This window comes from Natator depressus, chromosome 7 (genome assembly GCF_965152275.1).
Source record: "Natator depressus isolate rNatDep1 chromosome 7, rNatDep2.hap1, whole genome shotgun sequence".
Classification (NCBI taxonomy): domain Eukaryota; kingdom Metazoa; phylum Chordata; order Testudines; family Cheloniidae; genus Natator; species Natator depressus.
The window spans coordinates 17,883,400-17,908,763 of record NC_134240.1 but is presented as its reverse complement, the minus strand read 5'-3'; the positions used below and the strand labels follow the sequence as shown (position 1 = coordinate 17,908,763).

Sequence of the window (25,364 nt, the reverse complement as noted above, 5' to 3'; positions counted from 1 at the left end):
CTCTTTCTCACTTTGTCCCAACAATAGTTCTGCGACAGACCTGCCTTCTCTCAGGGAGGGCCTGTCAGGTAGCAGTGTCTAGTGAAGTCCAAAAAGCATGAAACAAAAATATCTTCTGCCCATCCTGGTCTGCCCTGCTTCTCTCAGAGTGCTGATCCTGCAGGGCTTCTTCTCTGAAGTACTTTCCCCCCCAGTCTGGTCATCTCCAGGCTGTCTTCCTGGGGGTTAGTCTTTTCCAGAGCTTGCCATAAGAGCCTCCTTTTGGGCCAATCACAGAGTTAAGCTCCGTCCTGCCGATATCCTCCTCAACTGAGCTGTCCCAGCCCTTTTATGGAAATCACCCAGATCTTCCCCAGATGAGTGTAATGGCTGCATTGATCAGCTTGTAGCGAAGTGGGGTGGTAGCTGATCTGTCACAGGCTGGGCTGAGACCAACACCTCTTAAAGGGCCAGTCCACCTATGACAGCATATCTTTCATATTTTGAATTAGTTTAGCATAAACTCTATATGCAGGTGATCTTAGTTTGTAGCCTTTATCCTCACATGCATATATGTAGTCAGCACTTTCATTCAAGCTTTGTTTGTGACCTCCACTGCTTTTGTTGGTTTGATTTTTGGAGACACACAGTAAAAATCATTATAAATACAAATACATGAGAATGTGAAATATGTAGAAGATTTTTTGGGAGGGGCAAGGGGGAGGAATTTGGCTATCTTTAAAAAACTTTTTTTCAGTGTAAATTTGCAGAATAGTTGAGGAACAGATGTTTCTTTCACTATCTTTAGAAGTTAATCCCTAAGAATGATGCTTATGTAAAACTGTTTTTGTCAATAATTTATGCAGGTGTGATTTTTATTGCTGATTAGTAAGACATTGTAACTCAGAGTAAAGTATGAAGCCTTCTCTGGAGAACTGTAAGATAATTCTGCATGCCTACACTTTAAAAACCAAACGTTTTCTATAAACAGATGGTTGGGAATGAAAAGATTGCAATCATTCTTGCCTCTCAAGTGAAATGTGCTGTCTTCTATTCACTCTTAGAACTTCTGTTAACCTATGTTTAGAGAAATAATTTATTCAACTGACCTGCCTTTGTTTGGATAACTGAACATACAGGTATTCAAATGTTCTGGTCAAGGAAAGTACATTTTATTTTATATTTTTACTTTTAAAAATCCAAAATGGAATCATACTTTAGCTTATATAGCTTGACAGGGTAATGGAAAAATGAAGCTTAATGAAGTTAATGAAGCTTAAGCCAAGAAATTTAGTATTTGCAGATTAATAGAGGAGATATTAATGACATAGACCTATTAAAAACTCAGAATAATGTTGATTACTGTCATTTTTAATCTCATTTGGTTTATCTTATTATTTCCTATTGTCCATTCTGAAAGTTATCTTTGGATCTTTTCATGCCTTCTAAGATCATAGAGATGATTTGCAGATAAGTAGCTATTTCAAAATCAAAACCTCTTTGGAGGATATAACATTCCACATATAGTAACAATGGTTGAAGATAATCAAAATAGAGAGAAAACTCACCAGTTTAAATGGCTGCCATGAAAGTTTGTTTAACCTCATCTTGTATGTATGTTAACGTTGAAAATAGCTTTAGAGTTTAATGTGAACTTTGCATGTGTTTAATTGCTTCACTGTACTTGCATGATCAACAGGATTTTTAATAATGAGACTGCCAAATTACAGACAACTTTAAAAAAAAAAATGCATTAGCTACTGTGTGTAAATCCATTTACAGACAGATTTATTAATATGGTCTGTTTACAGAGTGGGTACCTTCTGTTAAAGTCACTGTGTAGTGAAGACAAATTTATCTGCTTTTATTGTGCTATTTTTTATAATAGACAAAATATATTCAAAAATAAAATAAACAATACAAGCATTTCAGTGTAAGTATTTAAACAGGAATCTTGTCTACACTGTTTTGACTTTTTACCCTTTTCAGAAAGTGCTATGCAAAATTACTTTCTCCATTTGTTTCTTTCTTAATTCTCAAATGTTGTAAAGTTTGAACATTTCCCAGGGTTGATGGGAAAAGTGTATTAAATTTAAACTGAAATTGGGCATAGAATGGTTGAGTACCTGATGTCAAGTATCAGAGGGTATCCATGTTAGTCCGTATCCACAAAAATAACGAGGGGTCTGGTGGCACCATAAAGACTAACAGATTTATTTGAGCATAAGCTTTCGTGGGTAAAAAAATCCACTTCGATCTGAAGAAGTTTATGCCCAAATAAACTGTTGGTCTTTAAGGTGCTACGGGACTCCTCGTTGTTTTTGTGAGTACCTGATATTTCAAGACCTCCTTGTCTTCTTTCCTGCCAAACCATTTTCTGTATTCCTCTTTCTGTCTTAAATTTTAAATAGAGAGAAAGGTAATATTTTTTTATTGGACCAACTTCTTCAGCTCTGGGAAGTGTATTCTCAGCATTACATTAAATACAAGATGGAACAAATTGTTTAGCATAAGCAGTCAACATATTCTAAGGTTAAGTTGCACATTAACACCCCTGCAATCACAGGACAAAAAAGGGGACATTAGCAGGTTACAGATTGTTGTAATAAGCCATAAATATAGTGTCTTTATTAAGACCTTGATTTTTAGTGTCTAATAAAGTTATAAATTTGCAGCTTCCAGGTTCATCCTTTGAGGTGTTGTGCAGATTTCCTTTGAGGACGAGGACTGAGAGGTCAGATATGGAGTGATCATTTTGTGAAAAGTGTTTGCCCACAGGTGGTATGGTGTTTTTGTACTTTTTTCTGTGCGAGGTCATTCGAAAGCATAATGATTGTCTGGTATCACACACACCATTGTTGTTGGGGCATTTAGTGCACTGGATGAGGTATACCACATTTTGTGATAGGCATGTATAGGACCCTGGATCTTGAAAGGTGTGTTGTGGGGAGTATTTGTCATTGTAGCAGTGGACATATGTTAGCAGGTTTTGCATCTCTTTTTCTGACAGGGTCTGGTGCTGCTTTGAGTTGTTGGGCCCTGGTGTGTGGGGATTTTGCTTCTGATGATGAGCGTGAGGTGTGTTGTTTGAAGGCCAGAAGAGGGGGTTCTGAAAAGTTTTCTTTTGCGGTATGGTCCCCGTTGAATATAGGTTGTAGTTGTTTAATGATACCCCAAATGGGTTCTAGCATGGGGTTGTGGGTGACAACTAGGGTAGTGTGGTCAGAGGGCTTTTTTCTGTATTGAAGCAGGTTTCGTTGGGGTATTTGGGTATCCCATTCCATGATGCAATCTACTTCGCTGGTGGAGTGTCCTTGTTTGTTTGGTATGTGGTGATTTCTTGTTTGAGATGGTCCCTTCTGGAATATTTGAGGTGTAGTAGATGATTCCTCAGTTTTTCTGAAGTTCTTCTGCAGAGCTGTTTGGCACATTTGAAGTTGTATATTTTAAGTTTTAAATGTATAAACTTCAGTACTTGCTGTAAGAAAGTCTTGTAAAGGATATTAGTGTTGCTGTTACTAATAATCTGAATGTACTTTATAGTCCCAATCTGGCGAGTATATGGATGCATTATGCCTAGCCAAAGACAGTGTTTTTGTCCCTCCCTTGTATGGGAACAAAATTTACTCTCTTAAGTGCAAAAACACAATGAAAAATATCCATGAATTCTTGAATTGTACCCATAATCTCACAGATGCGAACAGCAGGAGGTATCCATTGCAATTATCTGGACCTTCTTTACAAAAATAAATTTTTTGTAGTTGTCAGTGATTTACTCTTTGATCCAGCTCCATGTTGAGTTGCCTCAGAGAAACTAGAGGCTCCAAAGAACTGTGTTTTTCAGACTCTTTCCTGCTTTGGGGATATTCCTTGTTTGTTTTTTAGTTCAGGTTAGTGTGTGACTTAAAATCATGAACCTTAACAACAGGTACTGGAGTGGTTCAAAAAGATCTTAAAAAATTTGGCCAGGTTGTATGTTAAAGCAATACACACAAATTCAGGCAATTAGACAGTGTCTGGAGTGCCCTTAGAGTACCACACGTCGTAATTTCTTTGTCTTTTCAGCAAACATGGAGCAAGACTAATGCTAACACAAAAGGTTGAAATGAAGTGCAGAAATGACTGTAGATATGTGTGCAAGGCAACTGCCCATTGCCAGCTGTGCGTTCCTCTCTCCAAGCTTCACTTTGTTTGAAAAGCTACCAAATATGTTTTTCTGAGAGAGCCACAAAGACTGTACAGACCACCACTTTCCCTTGCAAGAAAACACACATCATAAATGTTGGTGATTTAAAACAACTCCCTCCCTTCCATCTCCCCTGACCTAGCTCGTAGAGACTGTTAGGAAAAATATAGCAGCCAAAGATGCAAAAAGTAGCCATCTCACTTGGGCTCCCTTCACCCTTGCTCTTCCTCTGTAGCTCTGAGAGATAATCTAAAACAAATACTAGTACTAAACCCAAGCCTGTCTGTTCTTTTTGCCCCTTGAGGAGGATAATGCTGCAGCTGTGTTTACAGCCTTCCCTTGGTTTTAGGCCTGAACTACAGAGTTCTTGCACCTCAGGAGACTGCTTTTTGTGCCAGTCTTTCTTAGGTCAGTGTCTGGAGCAGTTTCTCAGTGTGCTTTGCTGCCTTTTGCTTGCTCTTTACAGTGGTGGACGTTTCAGTAAATGAGGGCTAGTTTAAACATTTAGACTCAAGCCTGATTATGAGTTAGCACCTAGCAGTGTCACCCCAGGAGGAGCATCAGTAAGGAATTGTCACTGTTCCTCTCTTGTGGTTTGTTCTGCCTACCTGCTAGCAATAGGGAGCTTTGGATTACTCTCTTCCCTACATCCAGAACAGCGATCCAGGCAGCCCTCATCCAGCTGTGCGGGGGAAGAGTAAGGACACTCTTCCTGCTCAGTTGTATCTGGGCTAGGGATGATCTAGCCCAGGGATGGGCAAACGTTTTGGCCTGAGGGCCACATCTGGATATGGAAATTGTATGGTGGGCCGTGAATGCTCATTAAATTGTGGGTTGGAGTTTGGGAGGGGGTGAGGGCTCTAGCTGAGGGTGCGAGCTTTGGGGTGGGGCCAGAAATGAGAAGTTCAAGGTGTGGGAGGGGGCTCTAGCCGGGGGCAGGGGGTTGGGGTGCAGGGGCGGGGTGAGGACTCCAGCTGCGGGTGCAGGCTCTGGGGTGGGGCTGGGAATGAGGGGTTTGGGATACAGGAAGGTGCTCCAGGCTGGGACCAAGGGGTTCGGAGGGCGGGAGGGGGATCAGGGCTGGGGCAGGGGGTTGGGGCACAGGAGGAGGTATGGGGTGCAGACTCCGGGTGGTGCTTACCTCAAGCAGTTCCCAGAAGCAGTGGTATGTCCGCCCTCTGGCTCCTACGCAGAGGTGCGGCACCGGCCAGGTGGCTCTGCATGCTGCCCTGTCTGTAGGCGCCCCACCTGCAGCTCCCATTGGCCTCCGTTCCCAGCCGGTGATAGTTGCAGGGGCGGCGCTTGGGGACGGAAGCAGCGTGTGGAGCCCCATGGCTGCCCCTATGTGTAGGAGCCAGGGCGGGGGACATGCCACTGCTTCTGGGAGCCATGTGGAGCCACAGCGTGCATGGAATGGGGCAAGCCTCAACCCTGCTCCCCGGCTGCAGCTCAAGGGCCGGATTAAAACATCTGATGGGCCAGACACAGCCCGTGGGCCCTAGTTTGCCCTCCCCTGATCTAGCCCTAAATAAATATTTACATTTGGGCAGCTTCAGTGTTTGTAGTGTTCAAGGTATTTTCTGTAGTAGATATTGGGAAGGAGCTCCTCGATTCATTTTAGGGAAAACAGGCATTTTTTTGAATAGTCACCTTTGTATTTACTGTTACATATACTGTAAGCTTAACTGGCTGCCCCAAAGGTTTCTTTTTAAAGTCAAAAAAGGCTATTGACATTGGAAGTCTTATTTACCAGAATACATGCAGTGCATTAGATTCAACATAGTATAGCATTTTCTAATTGATACCTGGGATTTAGATAGGTACGATGTTAGGAAAACTGTGCTCGACCATGATTTGTACCTCTTGTTACTGTTCATTTATGCTTCATATGAATTAAACTCTTAATCACATTTGAAGGAGGATGCAGGGCAGATTCTTTATACCCTTATGTCCTTCTGTGCCAAATGTTGGTAATGCATGGTGGAATGTAATAGTATGGTAATGTAAAAAGAAAAGAGGTACTTGTGGTACCTTAGAGACTAACAAATTTATTTGAGCATAAGCTTTCGTGACCTACAGCTCACTTCATTGGATGTAGCTCACGAAAGCTTATGCTCAAATAAATTTGTTTGTCTCTAAGGTGCCACAAGTACTCCTTTTCTTTTTGCAAATACAGACTGACACGGCTGTTACTCTGAAACCTATGGTAATGTCGTTAGCATGAAATTAAAGTATCTCATCTGATTCTTGAAACTATTATATAATAGTTCTGGTTATTATATAATCAGATAAGAGTAAATGGAGCAGGACTTTAAGAAAAAAAAGAATAATTTAGCTCTTTGATTTAAATAGCATTAAATATTTTGTGGAAGACCATGATTTTTGTGAGTGTTGCACTTTTTTTGATAACAGGATATCATCTAGCAATAGTCAGTGCAGTACATTTAAAAGTCCAAACCTGCATGCTAAATATTTATAGGAGAGTAGTATAGAGAAGGATTTTTGAGCAAATGACCCTTAAAGTTTAAAAGAATGTATGGTTTCTGCCTTTTTTAGTAATGAAGCACTGTACTCTAGGTAATTTAATTACCCCTATATTGTTATGTTCATAAAAACTTGTGTTTAACTAAATGATTAATACTAGTCCTTGAGTTTAACTAGTACTGATCTGCTGATATTATTCTAGATCTGCATACTAATGTTTTTAATTGAGGAAATGAGAGTAAAGGGCACTTGATATATGTCTAAAGATTTTTAATAAAGTACGTAACTATGGAGTATGACAGTAATCCAGACGTGTTCAGTCTTTTTTCGTCAATTGCTAAACCCACCCAAAGAACAAAATATAAGATGTCAAATGAACAAAACTACAAAAATGCATGACTTTTAAAGGCTAATTTTTCCAACAGGTTTAAATGAAGTCGTGTATATAGCTTTCACGAACTGCTGTGTTCTGTATAAATAGTTGTGGTACAGTAACTCCTTGCTTAATGTTGTAGGTATGTTCCTGAAAAGTGCTACTTTAAGCAAAACGATGTTAAGTGAATCCAATTTCCACATAAGAATTATTGTAAAGTGGGGGAGGGTTAGGTTCGGTTCCAGGGAATTTTTTTTCACCTGACAAAAAACTATATTTTTTGAGGTGGTGGAGTTAGAGGGTGGGATATTTCCCAGGGGATGCCTTACTGCTAAATGATGAAGTAGCACTCGGCTGAACCCTCCAGGGTTAACACATTGTTGTTAATGTAGCCTCACACTCTACAAGGCAGCAGGAATGGATGGAGGAGGCACAGGATGGCAGAGAGAGACAGAGATGCACACCGTGTGTGTGTGTGTGAGAGAGAGAGAGACAGAGATGCACACCGTGTGTGTGTGTGTGTGTGTGTGAGTGAGAGAGAGACAGACACAGACACACTGTGTGTGTGTGTGTGTGTGTGTGTGAGAGAGAGACAGACACAGACACACTGTGTGTGTGTGTGTGAGTGAGAGATTCGCGTTGCCCCTTTAAGTAAGCTGACTCCAGTCTAAGTACACTGCCTTTTTAAGTAGATCAGCAAGTTGAGACAGCAGTTGCTGCCCGCAAACTCCCTCCATCCTGAGCTCTGTTGTGTGCCCCCTCCCCCGCGCTTTGTGGAGATAGTTTTCAGGAGCAGGGGGAGGGGGACACCCTGACATTAGCACCCCTCTTTTTCCCCTTCCCATCCGCACAGCAAGCAGGAGGCTTCATTGGAGTCAGTGTAGCTGTGCCAATTTAAAGTTCTGAGCTTCTGATCCCTGGTATTAAGGCCTCATCCAAAGCCCGTTGAAGTCAGCTGGAGTCTTGGCATTAACTTTTTGTGCTTTAAATGAGGCTCCAATGTACAGATTTTGCAAAGCACTTAAGCATGTGCTGAAGTACTTTGCTGAACTGGGGCTTTTGTCTGCCAATTTAAGAAGCGGATATAGGGAGTGTAGGAGGCCCCTTTTCATTTAGAAAACATGAAGTTTACCAGATATAAACAGTTCTACTAGCCTGTAATCAAAATGTCTGGTCAAAGGGACACTCAGGTTAAAAAAATAATGATATGATCAAGTCTCTTGCTGAATTGGACAAATGAGCTACAGTCACTTATTGTGGATCCTGAGATGAGACCGAAGACCAATTTTGGACCTGCAGCCCTGTCCACAAGTGCCACAGGTGAAAACAAGTTTAGATAAATGTGCACTGCTTTTAGCTTTATGCCTTGCACAGCTCTCCTTGATCGCAGCATTCTATGAGCCCTTGAAGTCTTCCAGTCCAAAGTACAGAGGACTTGTTATGAACTAGGAGCTACCAGGTGTTGAGGTCAACATTGCAAGATTAGAGGTTGACCTTTAGAGTGTCATTGTGTTGTTTTCTTGGCCTGCTCTCCACCCCCCACCCCCAAAAGTTCCAGTCTGCAATTCTCCATAGAAGAGAGCCTTTGGTATTTTATTGTTGGACATGCAGACTGCATGACTGCACCATCTCAGCTGTGCTCTCACTATAAAGGTGTCACCACTTATGCTGTTTCAGGACTCAAGGACCTCGGTGTTTGGAATCTTGCTGTTTAATACCCATTAACTACCATAGACATTGTATGTGCAATTAGTCCAAGTATTTTATGTGGCATTAATAAATAGTCCATAGAAGAGTGTGGTATGACAACAGCACGGTAACATCAATTTTTGTTTGCAGTTCTGATACCGTGTTTGCTTCAAACACAATGCTGAAGTTTTCTGAAGGCATCTCTGGCTGCCTCAACGCATTTCGTAATGTTGTCATCAGTCATTGCATTACATGAAACAAAACTGCAAAGGTAGCAAAATTTTCCAGTGAGCTTCCATGGTACATCATCGATGGATGCACCTGGAGTAGTTGCAGTACTTCTCGGTTGAAGCTGGACCATGACTTCTGTCATCTTTGAGTTGATAGTTAATCCAAAACAATTTGCAGCACATACAAAGCAGTCAGTGAGCAACTGAATAATTGTCTTCATACCTTTCTGTCTTTGCACACAAGAGATGCAGCTTCAAGATACCTCCATCCATACTGTAGAGCATATAAATGCCATACTCAATGTCTCTGAATGCATCTATTAGAACAGCTGCAGACATGATGATAATGAAATCAGGGCAAGAACACGAACTTCTTTTACTCCATTGGTGATGACAACAGGGAGCTGAGAATCAGCCTCAGTCAAGGACATAAATCTGAATTCCAGAATGAAAATATTTGATAATGTTGACCAACTTATTGAGGAACCAAATGTGCTGAGGACTGTCCACAGGCTATCTTGATTTACAGAGTAAGTTTTTAGTAAGATTGACAAAAACTATGTATAGGTCTTGATTCTGATCATGGCATTCGTCCTGAATTTGCTGGGGTGCAAAGATCATGTCTGAAGTACCAAATCCAGAACAGAAGCCACATTGGATTTCAGGCATTATCTCCTCTGCAAATTGAGCAGTTAGGTTTAACATGACTTGAGTATTTTTTCCTGCAGTGGCAAGGAGCAAGATGTCATGATGGTTATTGCAAGAAATGTGATTGCTTTTTTTTTTTTTTTTTTGAGGTGAATAATGTTGGCTTCTTTAAGTTCCTGTGGTACAGCCTCCTGTTCCCAAAATCTTAAGTTGAGGCCAGTGAGCTTCCTGATCGGCTCATGGCCCCCACATCTGAAGATCTCTACAGGAATACCAGGTGGACCTGCTGCTTTGCCGTTTTGACATTTGCATGACAGCTTTTCATGCTTCAGAGGTGTTTGGTAGAATTGAGAGTTGGTCTTGAATTGGACGTTGTTCATGATCATGAAGTGCTGATGCTGACATAGTGGATGGGCAGTTCAGAACCTAATTAAAGTGTTCAGCCTATCTTTTCTGAGTTTGTCCATGATCGGTGAGTAGTAGTGACTTATCTACATTCCAGATGGGGTGATACCAGATTGCGGGCCATACTTGGTCTTCAGCTCATCAAAAAAAAACAACCCACCATTTGGAGCCTTTTTGGTCTGCCACTGATTGAAGTTGCTCAGCTTTTATTTTCCACAAGCTGTTGTTCATTTGGTGAAGCTTTAGCTTTGTACATGAATAAGCCATCTTTTTAATAGATGAGTTATTTATCCAAAATGCCGGAAGAAAATGCCTGGATGTCAAGAATTGCTTTATCTCTGCGTCATTTTCATCAAACCTGTGCTGATTCTTCCTCTTTACAAAGCTGAGGACTTCTTTAGGCACATCAAACACTGTTTCCGTACAGTAAACTGTCTGGTCATCTTTTATCTGACTGAGAGTGTGTGTCAAGAACTTAACGTTTTTTTAACAAGTATTGTACACGTGAACTCATATTTCAATGTGTGCATGTTGAGCTTGGGTATTGGAGATGGATGACATCTACGCTGCTAACTACCTAATACCCAGCAAGATGGACTGATTAAAGACATTGGCCATTCCCTCTGAAGCTAAGAAAAACGGAGTCCCCCTTTAAAATAAATAAACGTAAGGAGATTAGCTCTTTTTTTTAATTTTAGCTTTTTCTTTTTTCAGGACAGTTGGTTTTCTATAAATTTTTTTTATAGTCAAATCCAAACTATAGTCAATAAAAGAATGTGTTACTGCTGGTAGAATGCCTATTATTCCATTGTAGTAGCCAGCCATGAATAAACTGAGCCAGACTTGGGGAAGTGCTTCAGACTGATGTGATCTGCACTTAACACAACTTGAGAGCAACTCCAACAAATGAGAGTTCAGACCCCTATTGCTGTAGTTCTCAACTTTTCCATTACAAAGCACTTGAGTTTCAGGGCTTTATAGTTCTGCTATTAAAATTCACTCAGTTGAAACTTAATATGCAAAGTCTTAAGAGCAATGGTTTTTAATAAAGACAAAGCAGAAAACAGTTGTGTAAAAAAGTTGTCTGTGGTTTTGGAAGCTGAATGAGATCTCAGAAGTTTGGCTCACGATGTTCGGTTAAGTTAGGTGCACATTTAAATCATATTCAAAAGGCTTGCTTGCTGGGGGAAGTAATCTGTACCTGGTATATATGGCTGGTGTAGTTTATTTCCCCACTTAGAGGAAGTGGGGAACCAAGAAGTCACCATTTGATTCTTAATATGCTCCTGGAGCAGCAACTACGCACGGACCTTTGGTCAGAGCTGTGGGAAAGCCACAACTTAACCCATAGTGAAGCGGATGACTATTTTCTTACTTTTTAGGCAAAGGAGAGATTTATGATGTGAAGTAAAAACACTGCTTTCCAGTGAGTGAATTGGCAAAATGGCACTATAAGCTCTTCCATAAGGACAATAAGTGCTTGAAAAGTTTGGCTAACACAGGGGGTGGACGTGAAATTGCCGTGTTCTGTTTCCTGTAACGCTCTGTATTAACAGAAGACCAAGTAATGAATCATGGGCTGGATTCTGATCACAAGGTGATACCAGTTACATCTGATGTCAGTTAACTGAGAACAAAATCATGACTATAATTTTTGTGTTTGCTGTTGGTCTCAGTTTAGTTACGTGAGTAATTATTTTGTGAAATAAAGGCCGCATCTTTGTTAATTGTTAGCACTATACCATACAGTGGAAATTAAAATAATGTGGTGACCGACTGGCTCAGCAGTTTGGGAATGAGATAACATAGTTTTTCCTTGCTAGTTGCTACTTCAAATCCATTACAGGTTTTAGTGATCAAAAGTCATTACTCTCTGATGGCTCTTTTGTGGTATATGTGAAATGAATTATTAAGGCCTGAATCCCTGCTGCCTGGCACCTTGTGTAGTCATTGACACTTGTACAAAGTAAATGCAAAGTGAGCATAAACTGCTATTAATCAGAATAGAAGTGTTTTGACACTCTGTAGAGGTGTAAATGATAACACGAGGTGTAAGGCAGTGAAAAGTTGGGCCCAAAGTTTCAGCCTGATTGAGTGTGAATGATCAGCATCTATAAAAGGTTATAGGAAAAAGGTATTCTATCTAGCAAACTAAGGCTGATCGACACTGCCAAGTTTTGTCACCAAAAGGCAGCAAAGGATGAAACAGCAGAGGTGTACACACTGCAAAGCCACTTTTTGCAAAGAAACTCCTCAGTTGCAGCGCTGTAATAAAACCACCTCAACGAGAGTGGTAAGGCTTTTTGTGCAAAGGTTTTATCGCCAAAGTGCCAGTGTAGGCTGTGTCTACACTGCCACTTTCAGCGCTAAAACTTTAGTTGTTCAGTGGTGAGAAAACACCCCCCCTCCCCTGAGTGACAAAGTGGCAGTATAGACAGGGCTTTATCGATGGGAGCCATGCTCCTGGTGATAAAGCTATCACCCCTCATTCGGGGTGGTTATTTTTTATGCCAGGAGAGCTCTCCCCGGTGATAAAGCATGACTACACTGCCCACATAACAGCACTACCGTGGCCGCGCTGTAATGTGGGCAGTGTAGACATACCCTAATGTAAACACCTTTCTTGCTTTTATTGCTGGTAATTGGCCTCCGGAGGCATCCCGCAATGCCTGCAGTGACCGCTCTACTCTTTTTTTTTTTTTTTTTTTTTAAACTCAGCAGCCCTCAGCAGCAGGCATGCGCCCTTCCCCTTTCAAAGCTCCCTTCTAACAGCCAGCGTGATGTGCTGCTCTGCTTCGGGAAACAAAGAGCAAATCATTAACGTGGAATGCTGCTGCTGTCTCCCACACTAGGAACACAGAGGCAGGCAGGGGTGGATGTGTGTGCATATATCCTGAATCTCTCAGTACAACACATTTAACACAGTGTAAGGGTTGATTTGTTTGAGTATGGGGTTGAAAAAATCCACAATTTCAATTTTTTTTTCCCTCCAGAGCTCTGGTTACTATTTGGATTGGTAGCTTTTCGTGAGTTTCAGTGGCTAATGTTCCCTAGGACAGTAAGTAAGTACATAGTGCATTATGTGCTCAGCTTTACTTCAGTCAAAAACTATTTCAAAACCATGTGTAAAATGTGCACAGATATTATGAATTTGTTATTGCTCTTGAGTGTTGCCCAATTTTTTTTCATTTTCTTACTGCTTTGCTTGTGACAGTGTCCGCAGTCTGCCCTAATTGGTAACAAAACCACATCTTTAAAAATCTTTCCTGTAAAGAAAGTATATCATATCCAGGCACTAACCTGCCTCTTGCTCTGTCAGGGGGTGACTTTTAAAATCTGAATCTTTTCCGTACAATCAGATATCACTTAGGACACAAAGAAAGCCTCGCCATCCCTGTCTATCATGCTGTTTCGATAACTTAATTTTTTTACGAAGATAGGTTGTTGGCCTATTGCTCAACCCCCAGCCTGGAGGTCCAGTAGACTGCTTTTCATCTGGGCCATACCATTTTGACCTGTCCAGCTTGTGTGGCCATACAAGGAGTTAAAACTCACACCGGCATAGCTCTCAGGGTCATTGGAACACACAAACCTTCCCATCATGTCAAAGTGCAGTCCGGAGGGAAGGACTTCGTTAAGTATTTTTTTAATGTATTTGGGACAATAGGGTAGGATTTTAAAATAACTACTCATTTCTTAGACCTCCAGCTATCACTCCAGCTAGCCTGCAATAGAGAGGGCCTGTTTCCAATCTCCCACTGCTTTTACTCTGGTGTAATGCCTGACTTCAGTGGAGTTACTCTGGATTTACTCTAGTGTGAGATCAAAATCAAGCCAATAGTGTCCGCTATTGTTCTAAAACAGGAGAAAACTAATTTGAAACAACATTTCCAGCATTAGTTTCCATTGCGTAGTGTTACAATAAGGATTCCTGCTTTTTGTGTGTGGGTGTTGCAGAATTTTAATGAGACTTATCCTTTAGTTAGCTATATATAGAAAATAGCTGTAGATTTTAAAAAATCAAATGAAATTAAGATCTGTGAAAAAACCCAATTACAGCAAACTTTCTCACGCCATCCAAACTCACTTTGTTGCTGAGAGCAAACACTATTCAGTTGCTGAGAGCAAACAAAGCAATTGAAAGCAGTACACATGCACAGATTTCTCATAAATTGTCATTCTTTTGTGTGTCCATAGTACTGTTAAACTTATCTGTAGTGTTCCATTGCCAATTTCAGGCCAAAACCATAAAACTTCTTGTCTCACCAAAGAGAGATTACGATTGTGCAAATATCTGTGATGAACTTTTGATGAGCCCGTAGGACTAATGACTAAATCCAGTAGGAAAGATAATCAGACAGATTAATTAACGGCTTTTATCTCTTTTACTGTAAATCACTGACAGTTAGCTTTTGGGTGCTCCACTTCCACATACAGTTCTGTATGGAGACCTCATTGGGAGAGTGGATCCCAGTGAGGTGGTGACAGTACAGCTATGTGAAGCCAGTTGTGTATCTGCTCTATAAATCAAGTTTATATCCTTCCCCGGAGGTCAATCATGTTTCCTTTGTAGAATAATTAACTTTTAACTGACCTGAGGCATAAGCCATTGAGTTCTAAATCTACTCCCAAATGTATTCTAGAAGTTCTTAGTCTTCCAGCTGTCAAAAATGTTTTACTATCCTTGTGTTATAATGAAAGTGCACTAGATTTGTCATTTTTAAAAAAGAAGGCGTTTGGTTGGCAAAATTTCTGCCATGTGAGTATTTAATATTGGTGCAAAGCTTGTACATCATTTATAATAATAGATAACTAGCACTTATATAGCTATTCATTATTGGGTAATTTACTTTGCCAATGAAAGAAGGAAAAACAGCGATAATCCCTACTCCATATTTTGGACTCTATTTACCATTTAAAATTGCTCTTATTAATAGTGTTCATTATAGTAGTGCCAATGGGCCAGCCAAGTACAGGGTCCCTTTGTGCTATGTACTGGAAGTAGAGACACTCCTTACATCAAAGATCTTACTGTCTAAATAGATAAGACAGACTAAAAATAGGGGCACGAGCAATATATTGATAGCCAATATTTTTCCACCACCTTATTTCCATTTTCTTTTGTTTAAATCATGGTGCGGTTTTGTTCAGAAGTGATCAGCTAGATGATAACATAGTGGTAATGCGATTAAAAGGCAACGTGGTAGAGATTTGAAGAGTATGTTGGAAATACGAAATTTGAAGCCTTCAGTCTCAACATGTGAAATACACAACAGGCCAGCCGCCTCTGCTGCTGTTCTGTTTTCCTGGAAATAAACGTTCTGTCAGTGAAAAATTGTTATTTTGAAATAAGAACTATTTTTCTGTCCTTTATATTGTCTCTTTAATCAGCTATTGATTTTCTATCATAGCATAACCTTTATTTAAAGCGATAATTCACTTCACAACATCAATATATTAGATACCCAGAAACCTGTTGTCTGGCTGTGTGCCTCACTGTGCATCCAAAATGTGTGAGCATTCATTATGTCTGTGTACCTCGTTACACTTCTGCTTACCCATATAGGACGTGGGCTGGTTATCACTTAAACCAGTGCAAAACTACAGTAGCACCACTGAAGTCAACAGTGTAGCATTGTTTTAAGATCAGCGTGTACATAGCCACAAGATGAACACACAATCTCTGCCATGCCAGGGTGTGCGCTCAGACAGTGGTCCCTTCAGTGACAACAGAATTTGCTCTCATTAGACCACTAGGCAGGCCTGCTACTCCATTCTTAATGAGCTCTGTTGTGCCTGGACATTTACAGCATTTAAGATCCCACATACCCAGAATGATCTGAGATCCTTAAATTACCTATGCACAGTGAAGTGAATATATGACAGGCAACAATTACTTTGTTGTTCGTTTTTTTTCTTTAAGTATGCTTATTTGTTATGGGGCTAAAGGACATGGCAAATTAACTTTTTTTCTTTTTTTTTAGGAGCTCTGATGTATCTTTTTACTTTAGTTAACTTGCTCAGATTAGTTTAATTATTGCACAGTAAGAAACCGATTATTTCCTCCCCATCTCCCCAGCCCCTGTGTGTTGAATTCACTATAAAATCATAGGTTTCAGAGTAACAGCCGTGTTAGTCTGAATTCGCAAAAAGAAAAGGAGTACTTGTGGCACCTTAGAGACTAACCAATTTATTTGAGCATAAGCTTTCGTGAGCTGTAGCTCACGAAAGCTTATGCTCAAATAAATTGGTTAGTCTCTAAGGTGCCATAAATACTCCTTTTCTTTTTATAAAATCATAGTCCATTTGTTTCTGCCGCTCTTAGCTGGTACAATATGCTGGTGCTCTGTGGCAGGGCTGATGTTTCAATACCTGATTCAACAGAGCGTTTAAGCACGAGTAGTCACATTTAGAATTCAGGGATTGCTCGTGCTTACAGTTAAGCATGTGCTTACGTGCTTTGCTGAATTGGAACTTAGAGTAACACAAGTGACTTCTACATAGGTCACGTTAAATCATTCTTCTCCTCTTAACTTTCCCACTTGTGGGAAGGATGGAATTGGAGGGGGTGTCAGACATTTGTTTGTTTTGGGGAGAGAAGAGTCACGGCTATCAGCTGCGTGGTTTATGTTTATGTAGCCATGTTACTGAGTGTGTACATTTGCACACACACAACAGCCTTTGGAGCTTGTTTAGAATGCTGAAGCTTAATCTGGAGACAGGTTTCAGAGTGGTAGCCATGTTAGTCTGTATCAGTAAAAACAACGCGGAGTCCTTGTGGCACCTTAGAGACTAACAAATTTATTTGGGCATAAACTTTCGTGGGCTAGAACCCACTTCGTCAGATGCATGGAGAGTTACTGAGCCCACCAGGCAAGTGTCCATTTGTAAGCCAGATGCAACTCAAGTGGAGATCCGGTAGTCATGGAGCAGCTCTTTTCCCATTCTGCATCCAGTGGGGGAAACAGAATTCCTTCCCACTGGCCCCAGTGGGGCACTCTTGTGCCAAGCCCTATGACCCAGCATTGGTGCATGAGGGAGAAATTTACCCCATAATCACAATCACTGCTCTTAATTTCAGATAATGGTATGTCTATATGTTTTATAATATTTGTTAATTACCGATTCTTTATTCAGTGGTTCACAAATGATCCAAAGGAACCACTGGAAAAAGTCTAATGCTTCGCAGGAAACTTTGAAAACCCATTCTGCTTTGAAATCATTTTGTCTGTATACCTCCATTGGTTCTGCTTTTTATCGTCCCTTTTTATCATCATGACTGAGCACGTTTGCACAGACACACAAAGTGGGTAAGGTAATATCCCAGGCTTTCTACGATAACACTGCAGGCATATTTGCATAAGAAGTCTCACTGCTCCATAGCACTTAATCTGATTTTGGTAGTTTATGTCTCCTCTGAAATCCTAATCCTTTTAGTGATTTCACAATTATCTCTACAGCAACTAATTGTAATCTTTGCAATCAAGGATTGTACTTTCAGCGGGGGAATAAGCAGCAAGGAGAAAAGAATTGGTAATGGATGAACAGATTCTAATTTTACGTACATGTCTCTTGCCTTTTATTGTAATTTTTAAAAGGGAAGTCAGAAAAGGATATATGTTTGATTCGAGCACTGACTGGGACAGTGTTGCCTAGTATATTAAGCATTGCACTGGGATTTAGGAACTTCTGGTACAGATTCCCAGCCACATATACAGGCTGCACACTGGCACAGTCATTCTTTAATTATTTTTAAAAATACGGCACTCTGTCTCATTGAGATTCCATCCTGGTGCTGTGTGGAGTGTAAGAGGTTGTAGAAGGCAGGGGAGAACTGGCTTAGATTAGGCGCATTGGGAAACCTGGAGAGGGTTGGAAACGGAGCAAGAGGAGGTGTTGGAGCAGCAGTTGGCAGGCAGGAGGAAATATAAAGTGGATTATTTGTTTGGCCAGAAGGAGCAGATGCAGTGGCAATATGAATGTTGGGAATGAAGGAATCAGTTGGAGATTGGAAAGACGAGGTTCAGATGGGAGTCACTGGGAAATAAAATTTGTGATGCTCCACAAAAGCAGCATGTTTTTGCTCTCACAGTGGCCATGATGTGATTAAATTGTACGACACTCTGACATTTATCATCTGTTAGTTTGAACAGGTTTTTTTCATTTTTTCTCTTATTTGTGCTTTTATATTTTTGATCCAATATATTGAAATTATTTTTTTTAAAAGCTTTTCTCTTTAATGATGTTACATGATTTTGGTGCTTGGAGAGTTTGTTCACTATAACACGAACAGGTTCCCTACCCTTGAAAAAATCCTGTGAAATGACTGAGAGAGCTGGACAAGGAGTGGAGTTAAGCCAAAATGACAGTACATTGGTTTATTGTTTGGAATATGGCAGTTCAGTATGATAGGGTTTTTTACACTTAATTTGTGGTTCTTCAACAGAGGTGATACATTTTATAAAGAAATTGACATTTTGGTATTCTGCTATCAAAGGTTTGACAGAAAAATTGACAGGAAAACATTTATCTTTGAAAACAAACTAGACACAATCTCTTTATATTAAAATCTGCCTGGTCAAACTGTTCATGCATGATGGTCACTGTAAACAGACAAGGATTACTATGCTCATCTTCAGAGACTCATTAATCTTGTGGCTGTCATGTTTAACCGCCTCCATGGTAGTGCTCACAGAATACATGTGAGTCTTTATTTCATTGATGCTAACCTAAATGACAACTAAAGGGCCAGTTTCTCTATTCTAGTATGTGCCCCTCCCCATTGTACTATGTGATTGGTGCAAAGAGGAGGGAAAGCAGTTGGATCTGGCCAGCTGAGAATTCCACCAACATGGCTGATTCTTCGTCCCTGCTTGCACACTGATCTCTGGTTCGGGAAGGGGAAGGGGAAGGAGAAGTGGCCAGAACATACTGCATTCTGGCTATGCTCAGCTGGTGTGTGGTCCTTTAGCTTCACTAACCTATGCTGGAGCCTCAGTCAGCTAAGAATCACCCTGAGAATCGGGGATCTATAATAAGTTCCATGAGAATGAATTTATTATTGAAAGTGGAGTGCTGGATAATTGTCAAGGATTGCTTATATAGTCTAAAAGGTTTTTTTATATTATCCTTTCAGCTCCAGTTCAGATATTTTGAGAGATCTGCAAGAAGTTGAGATGGTTTCAGAGTCATCAGATAAGTGAGTACAGTACACGGATGAATGACATAATTGGTTGAGACTATTCTAGGCCATTTGATGGTTTCCTCTGCATAAATAAAAAGGCTTGGTTTAAATAAACAAGTAACAGAAAACTTTGTAGTTAGGGCTGACACGATGGAGTTAGAAATGTTGGAAGATCTTGCATCACAGATTTTACAAATCAAGCACATTTTATTCCAGGCATTCATTTTGGATTCCTTTTGTGTGGAGGGAGAAGTCCACTCCTCTGCATTTAAAAGCTCACCATTTTTTAGAACAGAAAATAACGTTTTAATTATTATTTGTGTTATGGTAGTGTCTTGTGGTCCCAACTGAGATCAAGCTTAATTGTACTAGGCATTGTATAAACACATAGTGAGAAATGGACTGTGCCCAGAAGCTTACAGTGTAAATTGATCAGGACACACAAAGGGTGGGAGGGGAAATAGAGGCACAGAATGATAGATGGTTTTGCCCAAGATCACACAACACTGGCAGAGCTAGAACTAGAACCAAGGTGTTCAGAGTCCCAGTCAGGTGCCTTATCCCCAGTAAATTTCTAAAATCTTCGGAAGAGAAAATAGAAATCAAGATCTGGAAGGATTCTGCAACAATACTGCAGTTTGTCATATGAGACTGAGACATTTTTTTAAGTCATATGATTGGACTAGTTCGTATTTCTGAAAAATCCAGTATGCCCAGCGGACTGAACTAATTTTGCATGTAAAGTCCCTCCGCTGGTGCTGGAATCCCTGCTTGAATATCATGCCAGCTGCAGTAGTTGGGCATAAGAGGGTGATATTAGAGGAATGGTATCCGACTTAATTGTGAATTACATTTTTTAAGGAAGTCCTTAGAATACTTAATTGGGGAATTATCCCAAGAACATGTGTGTTCAGTAGATTGGTGCAGCTCTTCATAAACCCCATAGTCCATAACTGAAATGAAATTTGGAACTCTTAAAAGTGTGTGTATTATTTACTCAATAAAGTATGGTGCTGTCCTGGATAATAACAGATTATAATGGAAACACTGACTTGATTATAATGGTGCCAGAAATCAGTGGGAATGTTAATCAGTAGGAAAGCATCAAATAAGTAATCATTAGAAGTTTAGTGTAAAAACAGCCCTTGGTTAGGAGAGAAATGGGTGATGTTTAGAAGAACGTTCATAAGCATAATTTCTGACAGCACCTAAAAGTGATTTACTAAGACCAGCATAAAATATTCAGTTGTACCTATTTTCCAGTGCTGTAGTCTGCATTGTAACATTTTCCTCATGATTTCCTTCTGCTGCTGTTTCCTTTGTCTAGAACAGCGTTTATCAAACTGGATTCTGCGGAGGGTACTCCAGGGGATCCGCAGGCCCTGCTGATCAACTCCTCCCATTTCCTCCCAGCGCATCCTGCATGCCAGGGAACAGCTGTTCAGTAGTGTGCAGGAGGCTCTGGAAGGGAGGGGGAGGGGATGGAATCATGCCCAGGGCCACTGACCCTGCTGATTAACCCCTCGCCATCCCTTCCAGTGCCTCCTGCATGCTGGGGAACAGCTGTTCAGCAGCATGCAGGAGGCGCTGGGAGGGAGGAGGAGGAGTGCGGATGGGGTGTGCTCAGGGGAGGGGGTAGAAAGAGGTGGGGAAGAGATGGGGCAGGGGTGGGGCCTTGGGGGAAGGGGTGGAGTAGGGGCAGGGCCTGGGGCTGACAGGTGGGCTTGGGGGTCCATGAACATTTTAAAATCAAAATGGTGGTCCTCGGGTTGCTAAAGTTTGAGAACCGCTGGTCTAGAAAATTAACGCAGAAGGCAAGCAGCTGTAGCTCTCTTTGCAGCAGGCAGGAGTTAGAACTCCTAATAGTTAGGGTATACTCATGCATGAACCACTTGACTCCTTCCTCAAACACCCGCTTTCTGAAAAGACATATGCGAGTATCATTGTATGATCGGTATGCAGGTGTTGGCAACCTAGTAAGAGATGCAAACTCCTTCAAATGAGTTATTACACTTGGACCATAACATATTATCGAGCGTGAAATGATACAGAGTTGGTTATAGCTCCCCTTTGCTTATCTAAAATAATTTTGAATGTGATTTGAACATAAATTTAAGAAAAGGAGTACTTGTGGCACCTTAGAGACTAACAAATTTATTTGAGCATAAGCTTTCGTGAGCTACAGCTCACTTCATCGGATGCATTCAGTGGAAAATACAGTGGGGAGATTTATATACACAGACAACATGAAACAATGGGTGTTACCATACACACTGTAAGGAGAGTGATCACTTACCCCCCCCGGTAATAGCTCACCTTACCTGATCACTTTCCTTACAGTGTATATGGTAACACCCATTGTTTCATGTTCTCTATGTATATAAATCTCCCCACTGTATTTTCCACTGAATGCATCCGGTGAAGTGAGCCGTAGCTCACGAAAGCTTATGCTCAAATAAATTTATTAGTCTCTAAGGTGCCACTAGTATTCCTTTTCTTTTTGCGAATACAGACTAACACGGCTGCTACTCAGAAATAAATCTAAGAGATCCTGTTTTTGAAGTTTATTGGGGCAGCAATTTATTTTAGGATTGGGCTTGAAGGTGGTAGGATAGATTGCACCTTTTTATTCTGTCAAGTGCAGTTGAAAATGGGATGAAAATAACTCAAGTCTAAAATATGAAATATTTTACGTGTTGTTTTCCTCAAACCCCAGCAGAAATGTGATTTGCGATGATTTTTTATACCTTCTGTTGGCAAAATATGTATATATATGTATATATCTTGCACCTGTTCTTTAGACAATTGGAATGTCCATAAAGACTTATCTGGGACATTTTGTCATTTCCCTAAAAATGTCACTTTCTTGGTTGAATTCCGGTAACATTGCTGCAAGGTACTGAAAAAGTGTTGCTGCGTTTGTTTCCTGCCAGATACTAATAGCTGGTTTCAAAGGCAACTATTAGGCTGGAAAAGTAACAAATAGAAGTGGCTATGGAACAGATTTATACTGCTAAGAAGCTACAAAAATGAGAATATTTATTTGTTTGCAGTTCTTGTGGTTAAGGAGGGGAGAGAGGTATATAAAATATTCCATCTTGATGGGTTGTTAGGAAGCTACCTATGTCTCTTTTTAGTCTCCCATTTTTGATCAGCATATAAATCAGGATACATGTTTACATATTTGCCTTTTTTTGAGGAGAAAGGGCAAATGTGGCAAGAACTCCTCCCCCTCCCCGGCATCACAACAACACACCTTTGCAGAACAGATCCATACTCTTGTAAATGTTTCTACAAAATGATACGTCCAGATCAACAAATTGCATTTTGATGCACCATATAAAAGGGATTGCTTATTTTACTGAAACTTACTTTGTCAAAAAATGACAGCTCATGGTTTCAAATATGAATCAGCTGAGAGGTTATTGCAGAAGACAAACATAATAGTCATCTGACCATATCTGATGAAAGAAGGAAATTGAAAAGGTCTTTAGATTTGTCCTAAATGGTTATGTTGAAGGATGACATTTGACCTCCATTGCTCGGAATGTTTCATATTGGGTTACAATTTCTTAAGAGAAATTATCATAGATATATTTTATGTCCACTGAAAGCATAATACAAATTAGATGAAATTTATAAAAGCAAACCAAAAAAGCATATATATTTGCAGGGTGTATATTTGCATTTCTTATGCTGCAGACTTCACACATTATCCATAATGAACTGGGAGCTTGTTATAAGCTAAATGTATTCAGTTCAAATGTAGTTTCCATATTTTAGAAAATGCATCTCTATCAACTTGCTTAATCCATAATATCCAAGAAACAAAGTCAACTAACAGTTTCTGACACAATGGAACTGGATGTTGCTATCGTTGAAATGAATGGCAAAATTTCCATTGGCTTGAAATGGGAGCAGGATCAAACAGAAGGGGGGAGCTAGAGGGTTCTGCTGCATCAGCAACTGCAGACTGGTCACTCTGCTTAGAGGAGGAGAAGGAATCCTCCTCCCTTAGATGCCCAGAATCTGCCCAGAGCACAGCTCGCTTGCTGAGGGCTGCAAGATGCAGACAGGATTTGGTCCTGTACTGTAGAGAGGTCTCATTATACGCTCCCAAAAAAGATAGACTGGTTTCTTGCTTCTCAGACCACAGCTGGAGTCTTTCACAGTGACCATGTGAAAGTAATGTGGCCATATGCATGAATAAAGCAAACTGCAGTAGTGCATATATCTTTCATTCCTTTATACAATATTTTTATCTCTTCTCATCAGCTAGATGGATATCTTCCTTTTTTCCATTTTTTAGCTCACGACCTAATAGTAGCACCTTATATCACACGATACAGCATATTTATTTTCAATATTTTACTATAAGACTTAATATCATCCCCGTTTTATGTTGAATAAACTACTAGTATTTGATATATGCTTTCCATGTGAGGATATTTCAGTGTACATTCTGGGGGTTTTTTTATTTGTCCATAACTTGCCAAAGTTGCAGCTTATTTATGGATCCTATTGTAACTTTTTTCCATCTGATGCCACATTTAGAACCCATTGTTTAAATATTTTGGCAGTTGGAAATAATTATTTCTTAGTGAATTATTTTTCTTTCTTACTCCATTCTTGATTATTTAGTATTATCCAGTCTATCATTGCCATGTATTTTGAGAACGTCATGCCAAGGTTAATGGGGCAGCTAAAATATCTCTCCCTAGTGGAGGGACTCTTGTTTTCCCAACATCATCATTATCCTCTGGGTCATAGATGGAAGGCCACCATTTTTAAACTACCAGGCAGTGACATGCAGCTAGTTTTCCCAGTGACTACAGAATAAAAATCCTATGCTCCCTTTTGTGCCACTGAAACTGTGATCCAGAGAATGCCAATGATTGATTTGGTATGAGCAGAAATCCACAGGTTAAGGGAGTGGAACCATTAGCTTCTTTGTGGGTTTGCAGACCATGTTCTGTAGTGGAAGAGAGAGTTGAAACTTGCAGAGTTTCTGTTCTCCTATGCAAAATATTTCTGCACAGCAGTGTGGGAAATTAATATTAGCAAGATGACTTGTTCATAGAAAAATCATTTCTTGCCCTTGGTAATTTTCTAAATCAGAGAATCTAGTCATTTGATGGGTTTGTTGAAGACAAGTTGTAATAAAATGTGGACAGGTTGATTTGTGCTCAAGAATCTAGAGCAGAAAGTAAACTACAACTTTGATTATGCTTCATGTTCTTCAGGTTAATTATAGAACATTATTTATACTTCAGCAAGTGGACACTGAGCTGTACAATAGGTAACTGTATCAAACAAGTGCCTTACCCTGAAGAGTTTATTATATAAAATTACAAGCAGGTTGTAACGATGCTGGTTCTGGCAGGATCCAACTGGGAGTGCTAATTCAGGACAAATTGCTTAAAGCAGGACAGTTACAGCCCAAGGCTGGGGTTTTTCCACCTCTAAGGCAAACCAAACCAGACAGACAGAGAAGACTTTGGTTTTCCCCACTGGCTAACCACAAGTCACACAAGCAATTCCCTTAGATACTCCAGTTTCCCAGTATCACCACCAGTGCCACTCATTATGGGGACAGATGGTTATGAAAACCAATACGCCAGTAAAAGAAAAAAGGTTCTCTCGATCCCAAAGGACCAAGCCCCAGACCCAGGTCAATATACAAATCGGACCTTACGCACAAATCACGCTGTTGCCAATCCTTTAGAATCTAAAATCTAGATTTATTCATAAAAGAAAAAGATATAGATGAGAGCTAGAATTGGTTAAATGGAATCAGTTACACACAGTGTAATGGCAAAGTTCTTGGTTCAGGCTTGATTTCCTTCTGCAGTGATAGAATAAACTGCAGGTTCAAATCAAGTCTCTGGAGTACATCCACAGCTGGGATGGGTCTTTCAGTCCTTGGTTCAAAGCTTCAGTGTAACAAAGTTCCTCCAGAGTTATGAAGCAGGTTTGAAGACAAGATGGAGGAGCTGCAGCAGCTTTTTATATTTTTTTTGCCATGTGGTCTGTCTTTCTTTGTTCCAAAGACAAGCATTCCATCACATGGCATGGAAAAACCTCAGAGTTCTGTCCATAGGCATGTCCCTGCATACCTTGCTGAGTCACAAGGCGTATCTGCCTTCTCTCAGTGGGTCAGTTGTATAGCTGATGGTCCTTAATAGG

General features: G+C 40.3%; 1 protein-coding gene across 3 annotated transcripts in view; it reads left to right on the top strand.

The window, feature by feature from the left end:
* RAD18 (RAD18 E3 ubiquitin protein ligase) overlaps positions 1–25,364 on the top strand; it is a 123,825-nt gene that overhangs the window by 66,514 nt on the left and 31,947 nt on the right. For all 3 annotated transcript variants that reach the window (XM_074957556.1, XM_074957555.1, XM_074957554.1), the window contains exon 12: positions 19,131–19,193. In XM_074957556.1, coding sequence (XP_074813657.1) covers positions 19,131–19,193 — 63 coding nt within the window. The remainder of the gene's footprint in view (positions 1–19,130; positions 19,194–25,364) is intronic.